The sequence below is a fragment of the Lissotriton helveticus genome, chromosome 1_1 (assembly GCF_964261635.1).
Source record: "Lissotriton helveticus chromosome 1_1, aLisHel1.1, whole genome shotgun sequence".
Classification (NCBI taxonomy): domain Eukaryota; kingdom Metazoa; phylum Chordata; class Amphibia; order Caudata; family Salamandridae; genus Lissotriton; species Lissotriton helveticus.
Window position 1 is genome coordinate 1,182,466,357 of NC_136057.1, and position 23,771 is coordinate 1,182,490,127.

General features: G+C 42.9%; 1 protein-coding gene across 2 annotated transcripts in view; it reads left to right on the plus strand.

The window, feature by feature from the left end:
* The window catches only part of GSAP (gamma-secretase activating protein), a 725,614-nt gene that overhangs the window by 216,884 nt on the left and 484,959 nt on the right, over positions 1 to 23,771 (plus strand). For both annotated transcript variants that reach the window (XR_013608568.1, XM_078679324.1), the window contains exons 8-9: positions 455 to 504; positions 4,553 to 4,657. Coding sequence is in view for 1 of the 2 variants with exons in the window: in XM_078679324.1 (XP_078535450.1) it covers positions 455 to 504; positions 4,553 to 4,657 (155 nt within the window). In the remaining variant the exon portion in view is untranslated. The remainder of the gene's footprint in view (positions 1 to 454; positions 505 to 4,552; positions 4,658 to 23,771) is intronic.

The window sequence follows — 23,771 nt, forward strand, 5'->3', positions numbered from 1 at the left end:
TTCAAATCTTGTGTTGACACTGGTACTAAACGTTGGTTATGTGATTGTACCAACAGTGACTTAATGCACAAGTCGTTTTGTATCCTTACACTTTTGGCATAAAGTGAAGAAGCTCAATAATGTGATTTTTCAAGTTACTATTCCTTTTGGTTTAACAAAACTCTTTTTGGTCAGTTTGGCTGGCGTCTCATGTATGAATTTCCCTAAAATTGGTTTATTTGACATATTTGTTGGTTTCAGCTTTCATTCCAGAAACTGTTAACTGAAAAGTTTCGTTTTCATTTATATGTTATTCTTTCTGAAGTAGTGTACAACTTGTTTATTATTTAATAAAGCTTTTAAACTTAAAGAAATCCCAGCTTCAAATGTACTTTGTTGAATTATCGTTAAAATCTTCTGTCTATCCATTTGTTGATTCAATAAAGTGAATTCCCATTTTTTCATTTTACTTGAGATATCGAACTGTGCCATATGAGCGTTGCCATCAAAGAAGGATGGAAGGTGGTAAGTATCTGGCCTGTGATCTGTTTTGTATTTTAAAATGCCTTTCCTAATCTACAAGACCGTCTTGCCTGGGAATAGCAGTATCCCATTCAGTGGTTGCCCATTTCTCCTAAACAGTTGCCCTACATTTCTCATCACAAGCCGATGTTTGTATTTACCACACTGATGCCTAGCAATCTTCTCTAGGTGCTCACTAAAGCATGTCGTTGCAATTAGCATGACAAAATTATCAAAGATTCGGAAAAGAGTTAGTATAATGGTGTATAGTTACCAAAAATGATTTTGAATTAGCCAATTGAGCACCATGTTGATGGATTGCATATTGCATCACTATGCATAGAGAATGGAAATAGCTTTTTAGGACACTTATAAGATTGTTTACTCCCTGGCCTAAATACTAAACGGGTGCAAATGTGCTTTGTATTGGTTTTAGCGTTCGCTCATAATGGCAATTGAATGCAAACTGTGATAGTGTCGAATTTTAGCACACAATAACACTGGTAAAATGGGCATAAACGCAGTTTGTGTATATTACTCCATTTTATTTAAACACTGCACTCCTAATCTCTCGCTCTCCCTAGAGTAATGAAAAATGGTATTTTGCCATGGTGTTTATTTCAGGACACTCTACCCTTCTTTAGACCATCCAAATGTACCTCCTGGTCAGTGTGTCTCACTTTGTGACATCCCGTCATTCATTTAATTATCACAGTACGTTCATGTGGTATGTCTTCTGTCCTTAAAAAAAAAAAAAAAGCTTTCTGTTGGTTTCTTGCACAATGGAAACATTATTGTCACTGAGACTACTATTGTAACGTAATTATGTGCAACATTTTGTTTTCTCGAGTATACAATTATGGTTTAAAATAATGATCTTGTATAGCTGAGCCTTACTCCTGGAAAATGAAATGTATTCCGAACTAAGCCACACCTGCACTTGGAAAAAAGCTGTCAGAATCAGGCACTCTCAAGCTATTTGTTCTGATGTATCGACGTTGGTTAGCAGTTCTATATTGCCCATTCATTGATTACTCATTATTCACACCTGGTTGTTTAATTTACATAACCAAACAGACAGTTATCCTCTTCTTCTGTTGCATTAATACCACATAGAAAAGCTTACGCTTTAATTCTGTGGTTAAATGAAATGTATTTTCTATCTCTTTCGTACTCCCCTTTGCTACTGGTGCTAGAGTCTCTCCCACCACCTGCTTCGTGCATCCTCTCTGCGGCTTTCTATGTCAAGCTCGTGATCCACCTCCCTGGCTCTGACTTGAGTTTTTTATTTTTACCTTCTTGTGACCACCTTTCTTTGAGTGAGTGTTAACATCTACCCCACTGCATGCATGGTTTCATGAGACCTCCTGTGCCATACAGCTTTATTTACCAGTTCCTGGGCCCAGGCTAAGCCAACATTCCTTCAAAGGCCTTGCATATGACGTCTCCTTAGGAGGGCTCTGTGTCTTGCATTGCCCTTCAGGGCTCCCTATACCAGCTCTGCCAGTGATATCTATGTACAGTCTTGTAACTGCCTAAGCCCATAGAGTCATTTGAGCAGCATTGATGTCTCCTAAAGTGCTTCTAGGACTTCCTTGTTTCACTCCAATACTGCACTTCATGCTCTTCGTCGCGAGTGCCCTCCTGCTTCTTTCATCTGTGTTTTTTTTAGTTCAAAATGAAATTCTGCTGAAAACAGTAACGTAAAATCTTATTCATGAATTGCAAAAAGGACAATGAATGACGGAGAATGGGGATGATATAGTTAACATACTATTAAGAGAGAAGTGAATGCAAAAGAGGTTCTCAATAGAGGAACGCACTTGAGAAATGAAAGGTCAGAAACATTTGTATGAGCGTAAATACACAACCATCTTTGTAAATGGGACTGAAAAGATCCAGAGGCATGGTGGACTTAGTAAGGGAAGCCGTTCGTTACAGAGGTACTCTAGCACTCTATATTTAATTTGATTACTAACAAGTTAGTGAAATGTAAATTTACTGTATTCATCTGAGCTTAACTAAAAGTGAAATCTGATCTCAAGATTTCCACGAATGAGAATATAGATGAGAAATTGGCCTCATTTATTTAGCCTCACTAAAGGCAAACATTAGGGAAATGAAGAAGACAAAAAGTGGTTTGTTTTAGTGCAGCTACTTGGCCAGTGAAATGGCCTATGACAATCACAGAATTAATTTAAACCACCACTATTTACACTGGATGCATTCTAATCTGTCATTTTTTCAACCGATATGTGCCATGGTTGCTCTTTGTCTACCTTCTTCCAAGTCCCGGGTAAAGGTTTGGCCCTTCCAGTATACATTTTGCCAGTGCAGCAGTTTGAGAACATTATCTCCGCTAACTTTATTCGCCTACCAAAAATGGTTATATGACAAAAGCACGCATGGCTGAACCACGCATGCCTCTACAATGCTGCCCCAACAACAAATGCGTCTTAAACACGCATGCCTTTACTATACATACCTTTACAACAAATTTAATTGTAAAGGCATTTTTGCTAAAGGGATATGCGTGGTAAATTACATATTCCAGATTCCCCCCCCCCCTTTCTCCCTACCCTAAGTCCTGAAATTCTATCCCCCTACCTCGCTGTCTCCGGCCTGAGCCATAAAACCGACCCGGCCTGCCATTAAAACTACTCCTTCTTCCCCACTGCCATGATGCCTAAAGCCCTGCCCCCTACCAAACACGACCCCAACCACAGCACCCCTGTTCTGAGCCCTAAACCTTACCCTTGCGGTGCCCTTAAAACTACCTCTACCCCTTCCCTGAGGCATAAACTCTGCCACCCTTTTAAAAAACTACAGCACTGAGCCCTAAAAACGACCCCCCCATTCCAACCCAACCCCCCCAAACCCAGCCTTATCCTTTAAAACTACTCCTCCTGAGCCTTAAAACCCTGCCCCCTTTTAAAAAGACTGCCCCGAACACACCCTGAACCCTAAAACCGACCCCTCCATTCCATCCCAACCCCCCCAAACCCAGCCTTATCCTTTAAAACTACTCCTCCCGAGCCTTAAAACCCTGCCCTCTTTTAAAAAGACTGCCCCGACCACACCCTGAACCCTAAAACCGACCCCAATACCCTAAAAATGACTCCAATCCTCCCTTCCCTGAGCCCTAATACCATGCCCCCCTTCCAAAAACGACCCCACCCCCTGAGCCCTAAAACTGAGCCCTAACAACTACCTCCCCAAATCCGGCCCGAGGCCCACTTGCCTGTCTGCATTCAGAGCTTCTGGTTCGGATGCTTCCTCTTCCTCTCCTCGCCCATCTGGTCACTAGACCGCTATCTGCCTTAACCACACATATGCATGGTTAAGGCAGATGCGCAGTTCAGGCAAGCGTTGCTACGCTTGCAGGGAAACTGCACGCGTAGCTAAGCCCACGTTGTAAAGGCCTTTTCCCATAAAAAATCGGTCCACGACCTGTCTGTGGGTCGCAACCCACAGTTTGGTATATTTGCATCTTTTACATTTAATCATTAGTCGACTTTCCTTCAGACAACCCACCCATTGATCCTGCTCTGTGTGGTCTCCTCTCATTTCAGTCCAAGAATAGAGCAAGTGGTATGCATGGAGGCCGGAACCACAGTACAGTGGAGCTATGCACGTGCTGGTCAGATATAATCTTTGTGTCACAGTTTGGTTATCACAGAAGTCAGAAAGGAAGTGGATTAAGAATTGTAAGAGCAGGAGTCACTATTTATTGTTACTCCTACTTTATTTTGTATGTGTTACTTTATTTCTCCATATGTAGGGTACTGATAAAAAATGTAAATTGTGTCGGGTACAATATAGTTCAGTGGAACTGTTTAAAATGAACTATTAGCTCTTATTATGGCGCACCACCTTGTTTAGATGTTTAGTTTCTATGTACTGGCATACAAATGTGAGCTATGGGATTTTTAAAGACCTCTTTGGTTCTTCCGATGTTGCATGTTCTTGCTTCCAAAGCATAAATTCATCAAAACTAAATGCTCTTTCGAGTCTAGTTTAACTTAGTGAAAATAGTTTTCGTTTATTTCAGGTATTTGCAAACTCTACTCTTCCTCCTAAAGACAGGGTCACAGAAGAAATTATTTGGGTACAATGGGACATGTTGGAACAAAGGCTGTTTTACATAATCCCAAAGGTAAGAGAGCATGCCTAGAAATTGACTAAAGCGTGAGAAGTTTAACTATGACGCAGTTTAGTGGACAATCAGCATATTTAACAAGGTCATCGCTCTCCTTAGTTCCCCATGTGACAAACAGTTAACGGTTGTCGTCTAAAAGTAATGGAGAGTGCCTCACTAGTCGCACCATATTAGGCATTATGCACCTGGAATATGTGTGCTTATTGCAGTCCACATAAGTAATATTATTTGTCTTACCTTTAAATAGAAGAGCAAACCAACACAATATACATGGTAATTTAAAAGGACAATGCTGTAGCAAAACCAAGATCAAGACCAACAAACTATGCAAGAAATTAAAGTCGTTTAAGTTTGAGCCTGACTGAGCTTGGAATAATCAAATTATAAAAAAAAAATGAGTAAAAAAAGGATTATTTTGGTGCAAACCGTACTTGTGAAACATTGAACGCCAGACTTAAGATATCGTAGAATGGTTTAAACTTCTATTCGTGGATCTAGAAATGACCACTAGCCAAGGGCACTGTTAAACAACTCCCAAAATTTACCAAAGTGTATGGCTAAAACTTTCCGAAATTCACACATAAACATGTTTGTCCAGTTACGGCTCTACAAAAGTGTGAATATGTTCAGGAGTGGAATGCAGGTGGCACATACATTTTGACAGTAAACATCAAGCCAGTGTGACCATTGCATGAAGTGTTTTCATTGTTTACCCAAAAGCAACATATAAGGGGGATCTTTAAAAAGAAGATTGTTGGTGAGCCACAATGTCAAAAATGTTGTGGAGCATGATTTGCTAAATCTAAGATTGGGGGTGGGGGCGTTATTTGAGAGTTATAAGTTGGATAAAGCCAATTTCTCAGGCAAATCTCCTTTCTCAGTGAAGGAGAAGGAGGTGCTGGACTCCAGTGATAATGTACTCCATCTAAGATATACTGACACAGATTAGCGTCTGTTAGTTGAATTGTGGTTCAACTAATTTAAGAGAGAAGTAGAGCTAGCAAGGTTACAGGTCAGATGAGGTCCCCAAGTGCTGCAGCATGAAAGTCCCCTTCCAGGTCCACTACGGTTGGCAAGTCTGATGGTGGCAAGGGTTCAGTTTGCAAAGGGGGAGGTGTAAGTATCAGTGTACTCCCCAGCCAAATCCACCCTATGAGGTCAGAAACCTGTCTTGCGGTGGCTGGCTGGCGGAACCAGTCAGCCAATACACTAGAAGTTAGTCGTTTTTCGGGGGGCATCTCTATGATGCCCTCTGAGTGCCTTTTATAATAAATTCAACACTGGCATCAGTGTGGGTTAATTATGCTCAGACGTTTTGTACCAAACTTCTCAGTTTTCAGTAAAGCTCTCATGGAGCCCATGTACTCAAAATGGCTTCACTGCACTTACAATGTCTGTGAATGACACAGACACTGTAGGGGCATATTGCTCATGCAGCTATGCCCTCACCCGTGGTATGGGGCACCCTGCCTTTAGGGCTGTAAGGCCTGCTAGAGGTGCGACTCACACATGCCACAAACAGTGTTGGTAGGCATGGAACTCGGGTATGGATGCCATGTCGACTCTTCAGTTTAGTCTGCACCAAAATATGCAGCCTGTAATTGCAGTGTGTGGGTGTTAAGGTGAGAGGTCGCTGAGTGTGGTATAATAGATGCTGCAGCCTCAGATGCCCTCTCTGGTCACAAGGCCCTTGGTACCACGGGTACCTTTTACAAGGGACTTGAATGTGATCTAAAGGTGTGCCAATTGTGGACACGGGCTGATGAAACGCTAGCGGTTCTTCCATACCGTGTAAATTACGGATGGAAAAGAAAAGAAACTCACGTTTGGAGCATTTCTAGAAGCACAAATAGGTGTTTTCCTCTCGGCTGGTATGAGACAAGTTAGCTGATAGAGGTTGTCAAGACAATATATGTCCAATGCAGTGGCTTGTAATACGTAATGCCCTGAAGAAATTGCCAAAAAGTTGAATGGCAATGAAACATGTCGGCAAGTGGAGTATGGTTGGATAAGTAGTAACCACACTCACTTTTTTAATAATCCACAACCAACACTACGGAGAAAGAATAAAATTGGTTATCCGTGTTGCTTGTGGTTTGTATGTTGTTTTGACTTTATGTATGTCATTTTTCTATTTACATTGCACGTTTGTCACAAACACAATTTTTGTTTGTTTATTTGGACACATTTATTATTGAGCTTGATGACACCAATGATGAGAACAGGGCAATCCTGGTGAGTACCTGCCAGGTTCCCGTTGGTGGTGCGCCTGTGAGGTGCCATCTCGCTCACACACACTTTTTTCTTCGGTCTGAATGTGACACCAGGGTGTGTGTTATTTGTAGTCTTGCAACTGTGATTTTTACAAGTAGGGACTGGGCAAGTTTTAAACATGGCACAATATGGATGTATCTCCTACCCCAGTAAATTGAAATAGGGGAGGCTAGTTGTAATGCTTTGCGACACATGATACACCATCAAATACAAAATTATATAGTGCCCAGGGTCTAGGTTCTTTTTTTGTAAAGTGCCAATTGTAGAAACAAAGGTACAGTTTTGAGACAGAACACACACCCTAGGAGTCTGCTTGGCAGGGACCCAGGACACACTCAGTCAAGTTGGCATCAGGTATCTGGCAAGAAGTTAGGGCGTAACCATGCACAAGGGGCATCTTTCCTACAGCTGTCTATTTATAAAATTGTCAGATGACCTAGACCTCACCAGGTGACTCACAAATTTCTCTGTCTACTTAAACGTACTGCGATATTTCTCATCACCCAACCTCCTCCTCTCATGAGTTAGTGTTTTGTGTATTAATAAGATCCAAAAGTATGTTGTGTGATGTTATTGTCACCAATATGCTTAGTTTCTTTCCTCTTGCCTCGAAGAGGTGCAAAAAAGTGCCAGCAACTGACACTGCTACGCTGGTTGGTACCTAATAATACTCCAATTATGTTACAGCCGGCAGCTGCAAAGTCATGGTGCTGGAGCATTATTTCCAGTGAAAAACTTCCAGATCAATCTGGCACCTCAATCATTTTTTATAAGATAATGGATCTGCCGGAAGATTATGTATCCATCTTAAATATCATTACCAAACAAAGTAACTTTTTCATATGATGTATTCTATGCATTACTACATACTTTGTCATCTTGAAGCTGAGACTGAGTTTGTCATATGTAGCGTACTTTTGTGAAGAGCCACGCAGGTTATGCTCTTTTACACATTTAGCAAGACTAACCAAGAAGAAGCAATGGCACACAACTGGCTGTCCAAAAAAGAAGGAGAATTCCTGAGCCAGAGATCACCGAAGATACCATTTTTCTACACCATCCTCAAGATTCATAAAAATCTACAACAGCCACCAGGCCGCCTGATAGTATCAGGCATAGGCTCCATCCTAGAACCCCTGTCCAAATTTGTTGACGCTTTTCTGTGTACCCTCATCCAAAAAACTAGGACCTATCTAAAGGACACAGAAGCTTCTTCAACTACTCCAAGACACTTCTTTTGACCCGTATAAACAACTTTTAATGGGGCTCGACGTGGAGAGCTTGTACACGAGTTTGCCACACGACGAAACATTAAAAATAATCGAGGAGATCCTTTTTTCCACCACATGGGATTACCAGACACCCCTCAGTCTAGTAATGGAATGTGTCTCATTGGCCCTCACCAAGATTTTTTTCAGTATGAGGACACCCTATACTTACAGAAACATGGGACCAGCATGGGGAGCACATTTACTCCTAGTCCAGCTGGTCCCTATGTACATCATCTTGAGACTAACAAAATCCTACATCCAGACAACCCATTCTGGCACAACATAAAAACCTGGAAGAGGTATATAGACAACGTGCTGGTGATTTGGGAAGGAGACATCCCTTCTACTGAAGCCTTTATGTTCTGGCTAAACCAGCAAAACGCCTTCCTCAGATTGCCCAACATCACATCAAAACCTTGTATTTCTAGATTTGAACATATACCCAGATAGTGGCATACTGAAAACCACCACACATTTCAAACCAACCGCCAAAAACTGTCTTCTGTTATACAACAGTTTCCACCCTTGCCACCTAAGTGACAACCTTCCCTACGGACAGTTTCTCCGCTTGCAGAGAAACTGCACAGAATTGAGGGACTACAAGAGACAAGCCCTGGATCTAAAGATCAAACTTACAAATCGGTTTTACCCTAGGAGAATCATCGATAAAGCAATGTAAAAGGCCCGCAACAACAACAGAGAGGCCCCCTGGAGGAAAAAGTACAAAAAGAGGAAGAGGAGAGACCTATCTGTGTCACCACATTTAACATCCACTCTAACAAAATATCAAAGATTGTGAACAAGCACTGGAGGATCCTCAACTGCGGAAGTCTAAACTTACAAAAATCTATGTTCGCCCGTAAGAGGGGAAGAAACTTTAAAGACATGCTAGTCCAAACGTGACCACTCACAGGCCTACCTACAACTACTAGGAACCCGCTCCTCCTTCCAGTTTAAGGGCATCGCCCATGTTGGAATTGTAGCAATTGCCCTCTCACCAAAAAAAGCAGACAAATCAAATTCAGGAATGGCAGCGAATGAGAACTTAAAAGGTTCACAAACTGCAACAGCAGGAACGTAATATACATGATCACATGCCTGTGCGAATGAGAGTACATTGGAATGACATCAAGACACATCAAAATCCGGATAGGCGAGCACAGAAGCACTGTCAGATGTAAGAGTAGCACAAACAAGATGGCCACACACTATGTAACAACCTAACGCACAGTGGACGGTCATTGAACAAGTAAAAACCAAGAGTGCCCTACTCGAGAAGGAACAACGATGGGTGCTCCATCTGGGCACCCACATAAAGGGCCTCAATGATGAAATACCCTTGAGTCATTTCACTGGGATTTTTTCTAAATACTCCTACTCCAAGGGAAGCATCAAGATATCCACGTATCTGATGTTTCTGAATTCTACGATTCTGTAATACTTTGTTACCACTAATATTCAATAGATACTTTTTCCCAAGATCTTTTGGGATATCTTTCTGAAAAACTGACCACAAGTCAATTCCCCCCAAATCATAAATAGATTATTGGGACCCCTCACATATCATGAGGGACAACTCTGGCTATGGTGTCTCCCCACCTTTTGAAGTTGACTGGGTTAATAAATAATTTGCCAGCAAAAACCTTATACCCATGGTTTTCCCTCCATGTGTATACAACCTATAATGAAATATTTTTTTCTCCTAATGAGGGACACAACAAGTTACTAACATATAATTATTTGTAACGCCACTTTAAGAACCTCTCTTTTGAGTAATCTCCCCCATTTGGAAAGCGTATAGTATTAAACAAACCTTTTCTTATGCGGTCTAGTTTTTAGGTCTCGGCTAGAAGCGAGCGAAGCTCGCTCTCGCCAAAGACCTATAGTTAGCGTGTCAGCTTTCCAGGAGGACAGCACTGGCCGCGCGCGGCGATTTGTTAAGGTCACGCGCACGAGAATGCGCTCGCGGCCAGGTGCTGTCCTCCTCGAAAGCTGCCTCCCTTCCCCGTGCAGGGCGGGCCGCCGCGCTGCCTGCGGCGACCCGGAAGCATTGCCGGCCATCTCGCAGATCATCTCATGTAAATGTTTGTTGTTTCCGTCAGCATGCGTTTTTCTCGCGGTTTTTGCATTGCCTTCTATAGCGTAGGGTGATGCACATTTTCTGGCTGCCGGCCCACGGTTCCTTGTGCAGCTCACCTCCTCCAGCGGGGCCTGCAGGCAGAAATCCCCTTTTGCTGCTGCTCAGCACTTTGGGAGACAGATTGTGGCCGGGTTTGATGAGCGGCAGAAACTCATAAACAGCCTTCAGAGGTGGAGGCTGCGGTTTATTAAACGTTCACTTTAGTAAGATTGATATCTGATGCGGTGGGTATTTTAATGCGCCGGGAGCCACAGGCACTCCAGGTTTCTGCATCTGTAATGTCTTCCGGCTCCTCCTTGAGTCCGGGCGGACGCTTCATGCTGTCAGGCCTAGGCGCGGTTTCAAACCTGTCCCCTCTTTACGGGTTGCGACGGGTCGGGTGTCTGGGGTGCAGGAGCGAGATGTGCAGCTCTGGGGTCACGAGAAGATCAGGGGATGCAGGAGAAGCTGTTCGAACCTGTGGAATGCGAGGACGGGGAGGGGGTGTCCCAACAATCACGCTGGCACATGCTAATTTACAGTATACGACACGTAGAGGGTGCGCGGTAGGGGCTTTAGGGGCAGCGGAAAGGGAGAGGAGCGCGGATTGGTAGGAACGCTAGGCGAGAGAAAGCAAATTATCTTGTGAAATAGCCACCATTTTTAAAGACTTTTTAGAGGGAGGGAGGGAGGGAGGGAGGGAGGGAGGGAGGGAGGGAGGGAGGGAGGGAGGGAGGGAGGGAGGGAGGGAGGGAGGGAGGGAGGGAGGGGGAGAGAGAGAGAGAGAGAGAGAGAGAGAGAGAGAGAGAGAGAGAGAGAGAGAGAGAGAGAGAGAGAGAGAGAGAGAGAGAGAGAGAGAGAGAGAGAGAGAGAGAGAGAGAGAGAGAGAGAGAGAGAGAGAGAGAGAGAGAGAGAGAGAGAGAGAGAGAGAGAAAAAAAAAAAAAAAAAAAAAAAAACACACACACACACACATATATAACACTCCAAACCCTCCCTTCTAGCAGGTCCAATGGAAATCTGCCCGTTGCCTAGGAGTACCTTTTCCCCAGCATCCCCTATTGATATTTAGAAAAAGAAAAAAAAATCTGTTCCAAAACTCAGGCGACCAAGGCACAAACTTCCGCCTGAGACGGCGACATCTCCATGAATGATGTCGGTGTCCCGACAGCACCCCTCGGGACTTTGTGTCCCGCTTGGTCATACAAGCCGAGTTTCTCGCTTCTACAGTGGCCACAAAAGGACTCGCTCGTCGTTGTAAGTGTTGGTCTGCCATACTATGAGGTATATAATAACTAGTGAGTGGCGTGAATATACCTGGTCACCAGCTCTTCCCCTTTGCCTGTTGGTGCGTCCTTCTGAAGTTCAGGCACTCATGGTGGCGGGAGGCATGCTGGCGTATACCAGTGCCTCAGCCTGCCTCTGCGGGTAACGTCTACCTCTGTGCCTCTCCACCGAGGCCTCAGGGGCATAGCAGTGCTCCCGTGCCGCGCCTGGGAGGGTCCACCCGGCTCGGTAACGGCCCTGCTTGCACAGGAGGCGGGCGTTGCAGGCGTTCATTAGCCCTGCGGCTTGCAGCCCCTGGGCTCTGGCTTTGCCTACTTAGCCTTCTGGGAAGGGCCTGGCCTGACTGAGCGGGTTATGTCAGCAGCATGTTATCGCACCAATAAGCCTGCGTCCCCGCTGGATTTTGATACCGCGGCTGTTAGGCGGCCGATACATAATATATGGGATGTGTGAGGGTAATGGCTCGTAAACAATTGTCGTGCTAACATATTACTGGCATGCGGAAATATGTACACTACCCCTCCTGGCTACATGGAGCACCTGCTCTCTTCCAGCCTGCCGCCTGCCAGGCTGTAACCAGCACTGTGCCCGGGGGCCGAGCCCATGCCGCAGAGCGAGATCTGGGGGTGCACCGGACTGTGGAGCCACACTGGTGGGAAACGGATTCTTGTTTTCATTGCAAGTTTATCGAACGCGTGACGAACAGTACAATTACAGTTGCTGTGAATTCAGAATTCTTTTTCCCTACTAAATTTGGAATCATAATCTGTCATAACATTTTCTACGTTTTCCTTATTATGCAGCGCAGGTCAATAAATGCCCAAATAACTTTGAGCGATCATTAATCCGCAGTTTTTCTCTGGACCCCCATTGAGGGGACCAGGGTCAACTGTGGTGCGGAGTAGCTGATTTCCCATGTGTCCTCTGTATATCATTGGCACACGTCACTACAGACCGCAGACACCTACGCTCAGCAGCTGTGAGAACAAGCATTTTCAATGCAATAGGTCTCGCATTTGCAAGAGTTTAAGCTATTGGCATTGTAAATGACAATGCCTTTTATTTATGTTTTAAAAACCAACACGTAAATAAAAGGCATTGCCATTTACAATGCCAATAGCTCAAACTCTCACAACTGCGAGACCTATTGCATTGAAAATGCTTGTTTTCACTGCTACCAGAAGTGTTCTCATGTCCCCTTCCGCCCTGGCAACCTATCTAACTTCCTATTCCCGACCGCGAGTGCTGGAGCGGTCCAGTCTATCACGACCGGAAGCATCCCTTTTTCCCTTCTGGGTCGGCAGAGGCAGTGCAAGTTTTGGCGCCCGGCTGCCCCTCGCACCTGCAAGCAATTAGAACAATCGCAGGTACTACAAATAGTAGCACTCTCGTGGCTTCAGTCCATCGACGGAGCCGTTAAGAGTGGAACCTGTTTTACGACAGCGTCCCAGATCGTGCAAGTACGGTAAGCCGATACACAGATAAGAGGCCTGGGACTATTTGAGTTTTTCACCAACCAGATTCTGACCACATCATTTTTATTTACAGAGTGCGATACTGGCACATGGTCCCCCTCGTTGTAAGGCTTATGGGGCATTATTATATCCTCAAACAAGTATGTAGCGCATTATCCTTTGACATCTTTGACCTCCGTTTTTTATAGATAATGACAGCTTGAGTCATATTACATTTAATGACTTCTATTACCTCACAGACTCCTGAAACTTTCCCTATAGAGTGTGCGATTTATGTTGTGTGATTTGTATGTCTTGTATTGTCCCCTTTTTTACAGGGCACGACACTAGTAGAAAATCCTCACGTTTAGGACACAGTGAATAATACACACCACTCTTTAGGTCTCGCCTGAGCCAGCGCATGCGCTGATCTGACGAGATTTTTAGTAAGTGGGCTTCAGAAAATGCTACCACACTGGCCTCAAGCTTGCGGTTACATGTGCGGGCGGGCGCGCACTTATGAGCAGAGGCGCCATCTGGCTTTCCTCGTCATGCTCATTAAGCGGAGAAGTGTGGCTCAATGGTTAGAGCGGCAGACCCTGATGCAGAGGTCTGGCCTGGACCAGGGTTCAATTCCCGCCTCGGCGGGTCTTGGGCTCAATTTCCCCGAACCTGATAATTCTCGCCTTGGTGCCTATTCTAAGAATGGGTCCCACTCTGCAACTCTGGGCAATAGCTTGCTTAATCTCCACAACGGCCCCAACAGAGCTAGGATGCACCTTGGGGGTGCCCAGGAGTGGGCACTTCACAGGGAAAGGCCAGGAAGGGTTCCACAGCGGTATGTGTACAGCGCCTTGAGACCCCTTCGGGGGTGATATGTGCGCTATATAAGCACTACATTTACATTTACATTAAGCGCATCGCTCGCGCGATCAGTTTCACTTTAGCGGCCGCGTCACTTTCACGGCTGCGCGGCCAATGCTTGTTTTTTTTGCTTCACGTGTATAAATGATTAAAGGGTCTTCCTTTCTCACAAAGCATGAAAAGACTCATGTATTCAAAGAAAATGTCAAACCCCGTAGTATATTTTTTGGGGACACTGGATGCAACAAATTGATTGTAAATCCCAAGTGAGAATAGAAACATCCCTCCTTACCGACAGACACAATATCCGCAAGGGGACAAACATGCTCCTCTGGGCCGCCTACAAGGTGACATACCATTGAGGGCGTGGCACTGAATCCGCCATCCTCCGCAGTCCTCTCACGCTCGAATTCTGATTTCTCAGAAGTTACGACACCGTCTTTCTCCAGCTGAAAGTTTTATGGTAACTTTTACTTCTATGTGGAGGGTTCTGTGTAGGGTTTTGAGTATGCAGGAAGAATGGCGCACTACCTGGTAGCGGTGAGTTAAGGCAATGTACAGCGAAAGGAAGATAGTGCTACTAGGTCAGAGGAAACCCTAATAACCCCTGATCGGAGTGGCACGGGCCCATGTAACAAGAATTCCTGTGCACACGTTAAGATATATGTAAGTGAGTGTCTTTTTTCAAGAAGCACAATGTAACAACAGAAATGGAGACTAGGTAGACACCAGTAGGCAGTTTCTTTTAAGATGAAATATATTTGAACCTTCTTCTTCAGAAGGAGAACATCAAAGAAAAAAAACAGCCGACACATGTTTCGTCAAGCGGGCAATGTGCCCGTGACTCTTCAGGGCTGGGGAAAAACAAATGACATAGTACAGTATGGGTTCAATAATCAAAAGGAGATTTAAATACAAGGAGGTGAATCGGCGTAGAAAACACCTCATGTGAGTGGAAACCCTATAGAGAAGTGGAAAAAGCATGAGAACAATAGCACAAGTGACTTCACGCAATTACAGGATCAAAAAACCAAAGTGTAGTTAGTGAAATGGACTAGAAAAGTCAAAACATATCGCTGCGAACGACTATAAGGCGTACAAACCTCAGAGCAAAGTTGTAAGGATATCACTAATGTTGTTAGCACATTATGCAATTCCAGAGAGAACAAAAGTGGTGGGGTGGCAAGTGAGTGTAACAAAATGGACATAAATGAGTGAGTATGTAAATCAATTCACAATTTAAAACAAGTTTCATAGGCTGATTTAAAAAATCAAGCTTGTTAGCCACCAGAAGAGCCTAGCTAAGAGCCTAGCTAAGAGCCTAGCCTAGCCAAGGATGAGAGGGTCAAATTAAAATACTAACAAAACCCAAAGTAAACAGACTCGATATGTTAAAAAGAACCACATATGGTGTGCAAATTAAAGATGAAACATCAGTTCAGGGCCGAAATTAAAAGTATATCTTTGAGGAGAACGACTTTGCAGTTACAGCCTGTCATTACTCATTAATCAGACACTATAATACACATTGCATAAAGGTAGTCTTGATAGATTTTACGTAATGTTAATACTCCTAGGCTGCATCTATATCCACAAGTTTGTACAGCAAACTAAAGAGAATATGAAAATGATAGTGAAAAATAGGTGAATTTAAGTAGGCGAAAAACAGGCTACCGGTAGAAAGGGAGCAAAAAGGGAAGAACGAAGAGAGCGGTGAAATAAATACCTGAAGTTTAATCATGAATATAGTTTTCTGGAAGAAGAAAAAAGGGGGTGGGGGGGGGGAGGACGTGGAGCGGTGGTCAAAATAAGGAGGGCACGTGGCCTATCATGTTGGCAGCAAAAATAACTGGTTGACAAGTAGAAAGAAGTAAAGCACTCAAGTGATTGGTTGTTGTTGTTGGTTTGCTTTGTCGTGGTAAGGCCCCGCAGACACAAACAAGCATTCAAGATGATAATTAGCTCACCTCATAGTTTTGACTGTCATCTGGTTGTTCGGAAATGAATGATGGTGGGAACAATCCGACAAACTCAAAATCCCACATCAGCGACTCTTGTGCATAAATTACAGTTCGTTAAATGTAATAAAATAGATGAAGCGGGAAATTTTTTCATTTCTCACCTTCAGTAGGGCTAGTGTTTGCAAATTACTCGACATTGGTTTTTAGGTGGTTACATTGCTTGTCTAGGGTGGAAAGTATTTCGGAAATGCTAAATTCGAACCTTTCTGTCTGCCTAAGGGGTGAAAATTATTCGTTTTGAAAAAGCGCCAAAATTCTTTCTTTGCCAACACTGGCAAAAAGCAGATTTCCTGTTGGAATACGGGAAACTGCTGTGTTCCACATGCCCCCGCCTACCCGGACAGCAAAACATGACCCCAGAATGCAAAAGCTGCAAATACCGACTCTGGCAAGATGAAAGCTTTCAATCAGAATGATAACAAATTGGGGATCTATTCTTTTGCTGAAATGGTGGCTAGGCAGGTTGCTTTGCAGACGACCACTGTCACTGTCGAACCAAATGACACCAAAAATGACTTGCAGGATGTCAGTATTGCAGTTGTTCATGGCCTGCTGTCGGACACTGGCTGCTGTTTGCATCACTTTCAGTGTATGGTAAGCGTAAATAGATCTGCCAGTAAAGCCAGATTCACCTCGGGATTTTCTTCAATTTACTGTGAACTGGAAAAACTCCTAGCCCTACTGGCCTCCATCCTTTACTCGCCATCTGCTGAACTCCTAGTCTGCCTCCCAACACAGTAAACGTTGCAATTGCGATCTTCGACTTATATTTCCTTGAAAGATTTTGTCGAAAGAGGAGTTGCCAAGCTAGAGATAAATTTCGAAGTGTCTGGTTCCTTTCATGTCATGTACCTAGCTTTGGAAGTGGTCATAGTGACCGAGTCTACCCTGATTAAGTTCCAGTGATCCCATGATGTGGCTTTATGCTAGCCCTTGTCTTCTTGGACATGTTTGCAGTCTTGAATATTATTAATCATGGGGCGTTTCTGTAGCACCTGCAGAACTTTACAGACAAATGGGAAATCAGAACGATCCATCCCCGGTGTGTGTTTTGCTGGGAAGTCACAAAAATATACCATATGCAGTATACATTATACTCCTAAGCTTCTCTAATGTGTCCTGAATGGGGGTAGGGGTGTGGCTCCCTCAGCTGGAGACCGCACCTATGAGCATAGACTTCTGTATGTATTGTGTTGTATATGTGTGTCTGTGTATATGTTTGTGTGCATGTTTGTAAATGTTTAAGCTTCTAGTGTGTGTTTAAGTGTCTATATGTATGTGGGCGGGTGTGTTTGTATATCTTTGTCTTTCTGATGTGTGTTTGTTTCTGCTTGTGTGCTTGTTTGTGTGTTTGCGCACACCCCTGTGTCTTTGTGTGTATGTATGTGTGTTTTTGTGTCTTTATGTGACTCAGAAGCTACGGATCATCTGCACTGACGTCATGCGCTTTGGCAGCAGACGGAAGCCCCTGGCCCCTTCTGCCCATCTTTGGCTGCACTCCAAAGCACAACGTCACCAGCTGCACCCCTGCTGCCCTTGTGTAAACTCATTGACATGGAGTGCCTCCACGATGTCTGCTTGAAAAGTGGCCTACGCATTCATTCTCTTTTGGGTGAATAAATATTTCCCATCACCCCACACTCACTCCAGTCTCTGACTTCTTTTTATAGGGAGCTCTCTTTCACCAAAAGATGCAGCTTTGTACACTCTCTTCTGTTGTGTTCAAGATGTTGAATGTCTGTCGAGAAGCACCTTGAAGCCTAATGTGCTGGCACTGCGTTTCTCTAATGAGCTTGACTTTGAGGCCTTACATGCTCACATATGTGTAGGTATGCCAGCCTACTCTCTGTGCCTAGTAATTTGACACCGTCAAACATGAAAATCTTCTAGGCCTCCTGCAACACAGAATGGGCTTATCAGGGTCAGTTCTAAATTGGTTTACCTCTTTCCTCCGTAATAGATCCCAAAGGTTCAAGGTCAACCAATCCCTGTCGAGGACCGTCCCAATCACATTAGGAGTCCCGCAGGGCTCCCCCTTTCACCTACACTGTTCAACCTATTCATGGAGCCACTCACTGAGATCTTCAACTCTTCTAATATCCACTTTCACATGTACGCTGATGACACACAACTTTATTTAAAGATAAACTCTCCAGGCAACATCAAGGCTCTCAATTCAACTCTACAAAAAACTCAGTCTTGGTTGACTGATAACCACCTCAAACTAAACTCCCTCAAAACTGAATTCCTACTAATCGCCCCCCCCTAACCAAACAGACATCATTCAAGAATGACTTAAACAACTTTCAGCGCTCAACTGCCAACCTCTTTTAATCTATTCAGCAAAATCAGTGGGAGCAACTCTGGACAGTAACCTTAACATGCAAAAACATATCAGTGCTGCAGCAAAGGAAGCAAACTTTCAGATGCACACCCTGAGAAAATTAAAACCCTTCTTACCAGCAAATGACTTCAAAATGGCAGTCCAAGCTCTAGTACTTCCCAGACTAGAATATGGTAGTGCAACGCTATGTGGACTCCCTAGATCGACAACTGCCCCGCTAATTGCATTACTTAACTAAGCGGCCAGGCTTATCACAGGTTCCAAAAGACATTGCCACATTTCCCCCGACTTCAAAACGCTCAACTGGCTACCCTTCGAAGCAAGAATTCAACTAAAAATCGCTTGCATGACACTCAAAGCCCTACATCACAACACCCCGAGGTACCTGGCCTAGAAACTGGAGCTCTCATGTGAAAACAGATACTCTAGGAGCGCCAATAACCTTCTTTTGAAACCTCAAAGATTTGCCAAGAAGAAAACATATAATCGCGCCTTCTCTGGAATTGCTCCAAGGATTTGGAATGTACTACCCCCAGAAACCAGACTCAACCCATTATCTGCATCATTCAAAAAAGAAGTTAAATCTCTTCTAATGATGAAATTCACGTGAACATTATTTCGGACTCCTGTAAAAATCCAGCTGTAAGATAAGTCTTTATCTCGTAATACTATGTGTCTTTTGTATAAATTTTCTTTTGTTTAACTACCTTACTTGTAAAGCGCTCTGATACCCGCAAGGGTCATGTTCGCGCTATACAAAACCTTCAAATAAATAAATATGTCTGCCTGATGCAACAACACTGCTCATGTGAGCACCAGCCATGTCTTTGATTTTGTGCTAGAAATTGTACTCCTGCACTTAAGGCACTTCTCGACCAAGGAGAAAGTTAAACACACATACTCTTCCTGTGTGACTTGCTTGTGTCAACTGCATCCCATCAGGGCTTCCTCTCCCCTCCACAATTTAATGCTCAAATTCAGCAATAAGCAACTTATAGATGGCCAGTCAACCTTTGTGAATGGCACTCTGGTGCGCAGGAATGAGAGTCGCCATCTTTTTTGTAACTTTTGATCCGTTTGAGCTAGAATGTTTTTTTTTAATCTACAGATTATGCAGCAGATGATGGATTGTGTGACAAATCCAGATATATAAATTCAGACTACCAGTTGTACAAAAAAAATGCACTTTAAATAAGTACTTCTCAATGCAGTGCTATAATGTGCCTATTCGTGTCAAAGCTTCTTTGTTAAAAAAATGCACTTTTTTTGTATTTTGAAAGACACTTTATCATATTTTCATTAGAAAGCACTGAAGCCCATCCTTGGGTGTGTGTGTCCGTTCGCCAGTGGCACGGGAAGCAGCAGTAGATGTTGCAGCATCCTGGATAACGTGCTGCATGGCTAAACACTTATAAGGTCCCAAAAGCGAGACCTATTGGCTATGCCAATACTTGTTTCATAGATCATAACAGCTGCATGTGGCATGCACAATATACCTACGTTTTTAACTGCTGTGTTTCTCTTACAGATTACCTACTAGGAAATACCTTGGGCTAAGTAGCGCTATATAAATCGGGGTTTCATTTCATTTCATTATTGTATATTTTGACTAAAGACGATTCGGTCTTATTTGTCACGTAGCATTATCTACTCATACATTTATTTTGGAATTTTTCAACATAGTTTGTTGTGAGCAGAAGGGATCTGAAACATGTCTAGAAGAAGAAGCATCACGCTTCGAAACATGTGGACACACACAGTGTAGTGTAATTCCTATATTCCCAATAGGCTCTGCGCATTGGAATAATATATCCTATAGATTAGACGTATGACTGAGGTCGACTAGGTCTCTATCGAATATATTAAACTTAATTGCGAGTGCCAGCTAGCTCAGAGGTCACTAGAAACTTTCTCGAGTTCACGAGTCGTGGAAACAATAGATAGATATTTCACTCAGTCAATCGTGCATGCTTCGTTTCACCAGAGGTGCAGAGAAATAGATAGAGGGGCGTTTTCAATAAAAGGATTTATTGAACAGTCTTCTTTCTCTGAACTGCTACAATTGTAAGACTGGTTGCAAATATAATGCATACATTAAAAAGAGTAGAATAAAATAATACTGTAAGAGCATTGTATGGTTCCTAAACCGTTGATAAATACATAGATAAATAACAGAGGCTAAACGTTCTCAACTGGTGCTTCTAAAATACGCCTACCCCGATGTACCTAACCTAAGTAAGTGAGGTGTAGCATAAATGTAGTATTCTTTTGCCAAGAATCTGTCCAAGATTTCTCCTAGGGTCTATTCAGCTCCGTACCTTGATTTGGAATGAAGAAGGTCAGGGTCAGGGCTCGATTTCCCAACAACCCGCAAGGGTAGCTTGGAAACACTGGATCTGGATTTCTCGGCAGGCGAAAAGACAGCGTCTCTCTCAGTGCGTCTGCTGGAGGGTCGGCTTCCTTCGGCACTTGCAGTAGCAGGGCGCGTCGGGCCTGAAGATAGTCAAACTGCTCCAAACCACTGTGTGTTTGCTATGGCAAGTGTGGGCATATTTATACCTTAAGGTACCAAGTTTGACGTAAAGGTGGACATAATAATGTCATCAAAGAGTCTCAGTTCTTTGAAAACTCCATGAGTTCTTGGACAAGTCCGTTTTCGAGCAAGGGGAAGTCCCTAGCTGCTGAAGCCGAGTTTTCCAAGAAATCATTGTAGATTTTCGGAACTAGTGGAAGTAGCCCTGCCATATTTGAACTGCATGAGCTATGTCTAAATATGGTTATGATTCTTATGCCTATATAAGGATATGGTTATTTATACCTATATAAGGGCATGAATCGGGAAAATTACAATAGGGTCCTAAAATGTTATACAACAACAGGAGGCATTGCACATTAAAGCATCACACCTCCGTATCACCTTTTTTAATAATACCGGCTCGACGGAATATTAACATTTTCTAATCCTTAAGAGCTATGTATTTTTTAAAACTCACCTTCCTATTCACTCCTGACCCTTTTTCACTCATTCTTACACCACACATAGTCGAAACATCAGTGCTCCCACGTAGTCCTAGGTCGTAGCACGCCCTGTCCCGCAGCGAGGGCGGGAAGACCCCTATGATGAAGCATGACACCAAGGGCCCTTTTGATGTGTGAGGGGTATTTAAGAAACACTATGTGCCTCCCACCATTGTAGACAATGCACACGACCTGCTAATTGTGATTCTCCTTTTTTCCAGTAAAACTCCCTGAAGGTGGATCCTATTGTTTATTATACATTACAAGAGGAGGACGTATCCACCCCCAGAATCTATTTCTAGGACACTACCTCTTCACTCCCTATTTTGTTAAAAAGTGCTTTTACACATTTAGCAAGACCAACCAATTTTCCTTTAAGGCCTTTGTTTGTATTGTGTTATTTTTTTGTGTGCTCACTGATTAATTTGTCCCAAACAGTAATAGTTTTTTACTTGCCCAAAAGATTATTGTTTGTAGTCTCTCATGTGACTTGTTTAACAACCTTTCCGGATATTGTTGTATTGTATTTTAATAATGTGGTCGCATCTACTTAAAAGTATTTGAGAAATTGTGATCTTTATTCATACAAAATATCTTTAGTGATTTAATGCGTATCTTTCCTGACAAGCCTCATTGAATACTACAATGTGTTTTAGTTTTTTTCGAATTTTTATTGAATGTTATTTATTGAAAGTTAATCAATAATTGGTGCAGTAAAAGAAAAACGTTGGAGAGTGCAGCTGCTTGATTGTCAGGTCTTATACAAAGCAGAAACAGTGGTGGTCGAATGGCCATGCCATGGAAAGCATAAAAATGGAAAATTCCTTTTTTCCATTTTTTATAAGTAGGTGCAATTGAGACTCTTGCTACTAATGGGGGTGAGTAGGTTCGCCTCTTAACAAAGCACTCATATTTGCATTGATTGTAGAGGTATGATTTTATAATCCATTAGTTATAGTATTTTTTTAATGATTCTTCTAACCATTAGTTTATAGTATTTTATTGCACTATAGAAGTTCACTGCGATATGGAGTGCCCTTCATATTCCCCCAAACTTGAGTGTTGGTCAACCGACCCCTATGTTGACTACCCGAAGCAAATTCTCCACCCATCCACCAGATTTTGGGTATAGACAGCAGTGCGTAGAAGACTCTTTCCCTTGGAAGTCACTGCTCCTCTTTAGAAACTTTGAGATACAGGAAAGTCTTGCGAACTCATATGTTGGACAGGACTTCGGAATATATACAAACTCCCTGAAAAAGAGATCGCCAGATAGATCTTTCTGCTTTTGAAGAAGTGATGTTTACTGACGGCCTCTTTCAACCCTTTCTCTAATCATGCATTTTGAAAGAGTGTGGTAGCGTCTGCACTGTATGTAAACAACAAATGTCTTTGCAGGGTTAAAAATATTTCTTGAAATGGGAGCAAGATGAAAAATAAAAATGCTCCCTTCTATCTCTTGGGGACAGAAATATTATGTAATATCCTCAGGTTTAATGATATGTATCTTTACTGCTCTGTAACTAGCTGCTCAGCCAGTGTGAGTGATATGGATGGAATGTTTGGGTACCTGGTGTAAGTGTTGTCAGTTGGGAGATGGGCTGAGGGCTAGTAGACTGCTTGTTCCTGACCTCAACTTCTTGTTATCTTACTTTTGGACTTAAACTCCTGCTTAACTCAGCTACGTCTACCTCGGCTACTTTATTACATGAATACATCGACCAGCATACTGCACATATTTTGGTGACGATCTTGAGGAGACTTACCTGCGCTCAAAGTGCCATCTAACAGGAATTGGGACTAACCAGTAACGAATGTGTAACAAGCAACAAGTAACTCACAACAAGCATTTGCAATGCAATAGGTCTCGCATTAGGAAAGTTTGAGCTATTGGTATTGTAAATGACAAATTTTTTATTCATTTTTTGTTTTTGAAAATAGCGAAAATAATAGCTTTGTCATTTACAATGCCAATAGTTATAATTTTCGCAAATGTGACACCTGTAGCATTTGTAATGCAATATGTGTCATATTTACGTGACTTGCATGTATTGATATTACAAATAACAATGGCTTTTAATGTTTTTAATAATTAATACTTAAATCAAAGTTATTGTACTTTATAATGGCAATAGCTTAAACTTTGTAAATAACTGTTGTGAAGATTATGTTCAGTGTATTTTATTGTTAAGAAAATCCAAGAACAGAAGTGAAATATTAACATCTTTTTGTTACATTTGTAATATAGCTTGAAACATTAAGACAACATATTTGAACCAGCTGTTGTTGAATAGTTGCACAGATTGATGCTGTGGTGGCGCTAAGTGATGTTGTGATGGCGAACGAGTGATGCTGTGGCGTTCAGTGATGCAGTGGCGGCGCATTGTGATGTTGTGGTGCCCCTGAGTGATGCTGTGGTGGTGCTGAGTGATGCTGTATGCTATGCTATGTTTTGTTTAGC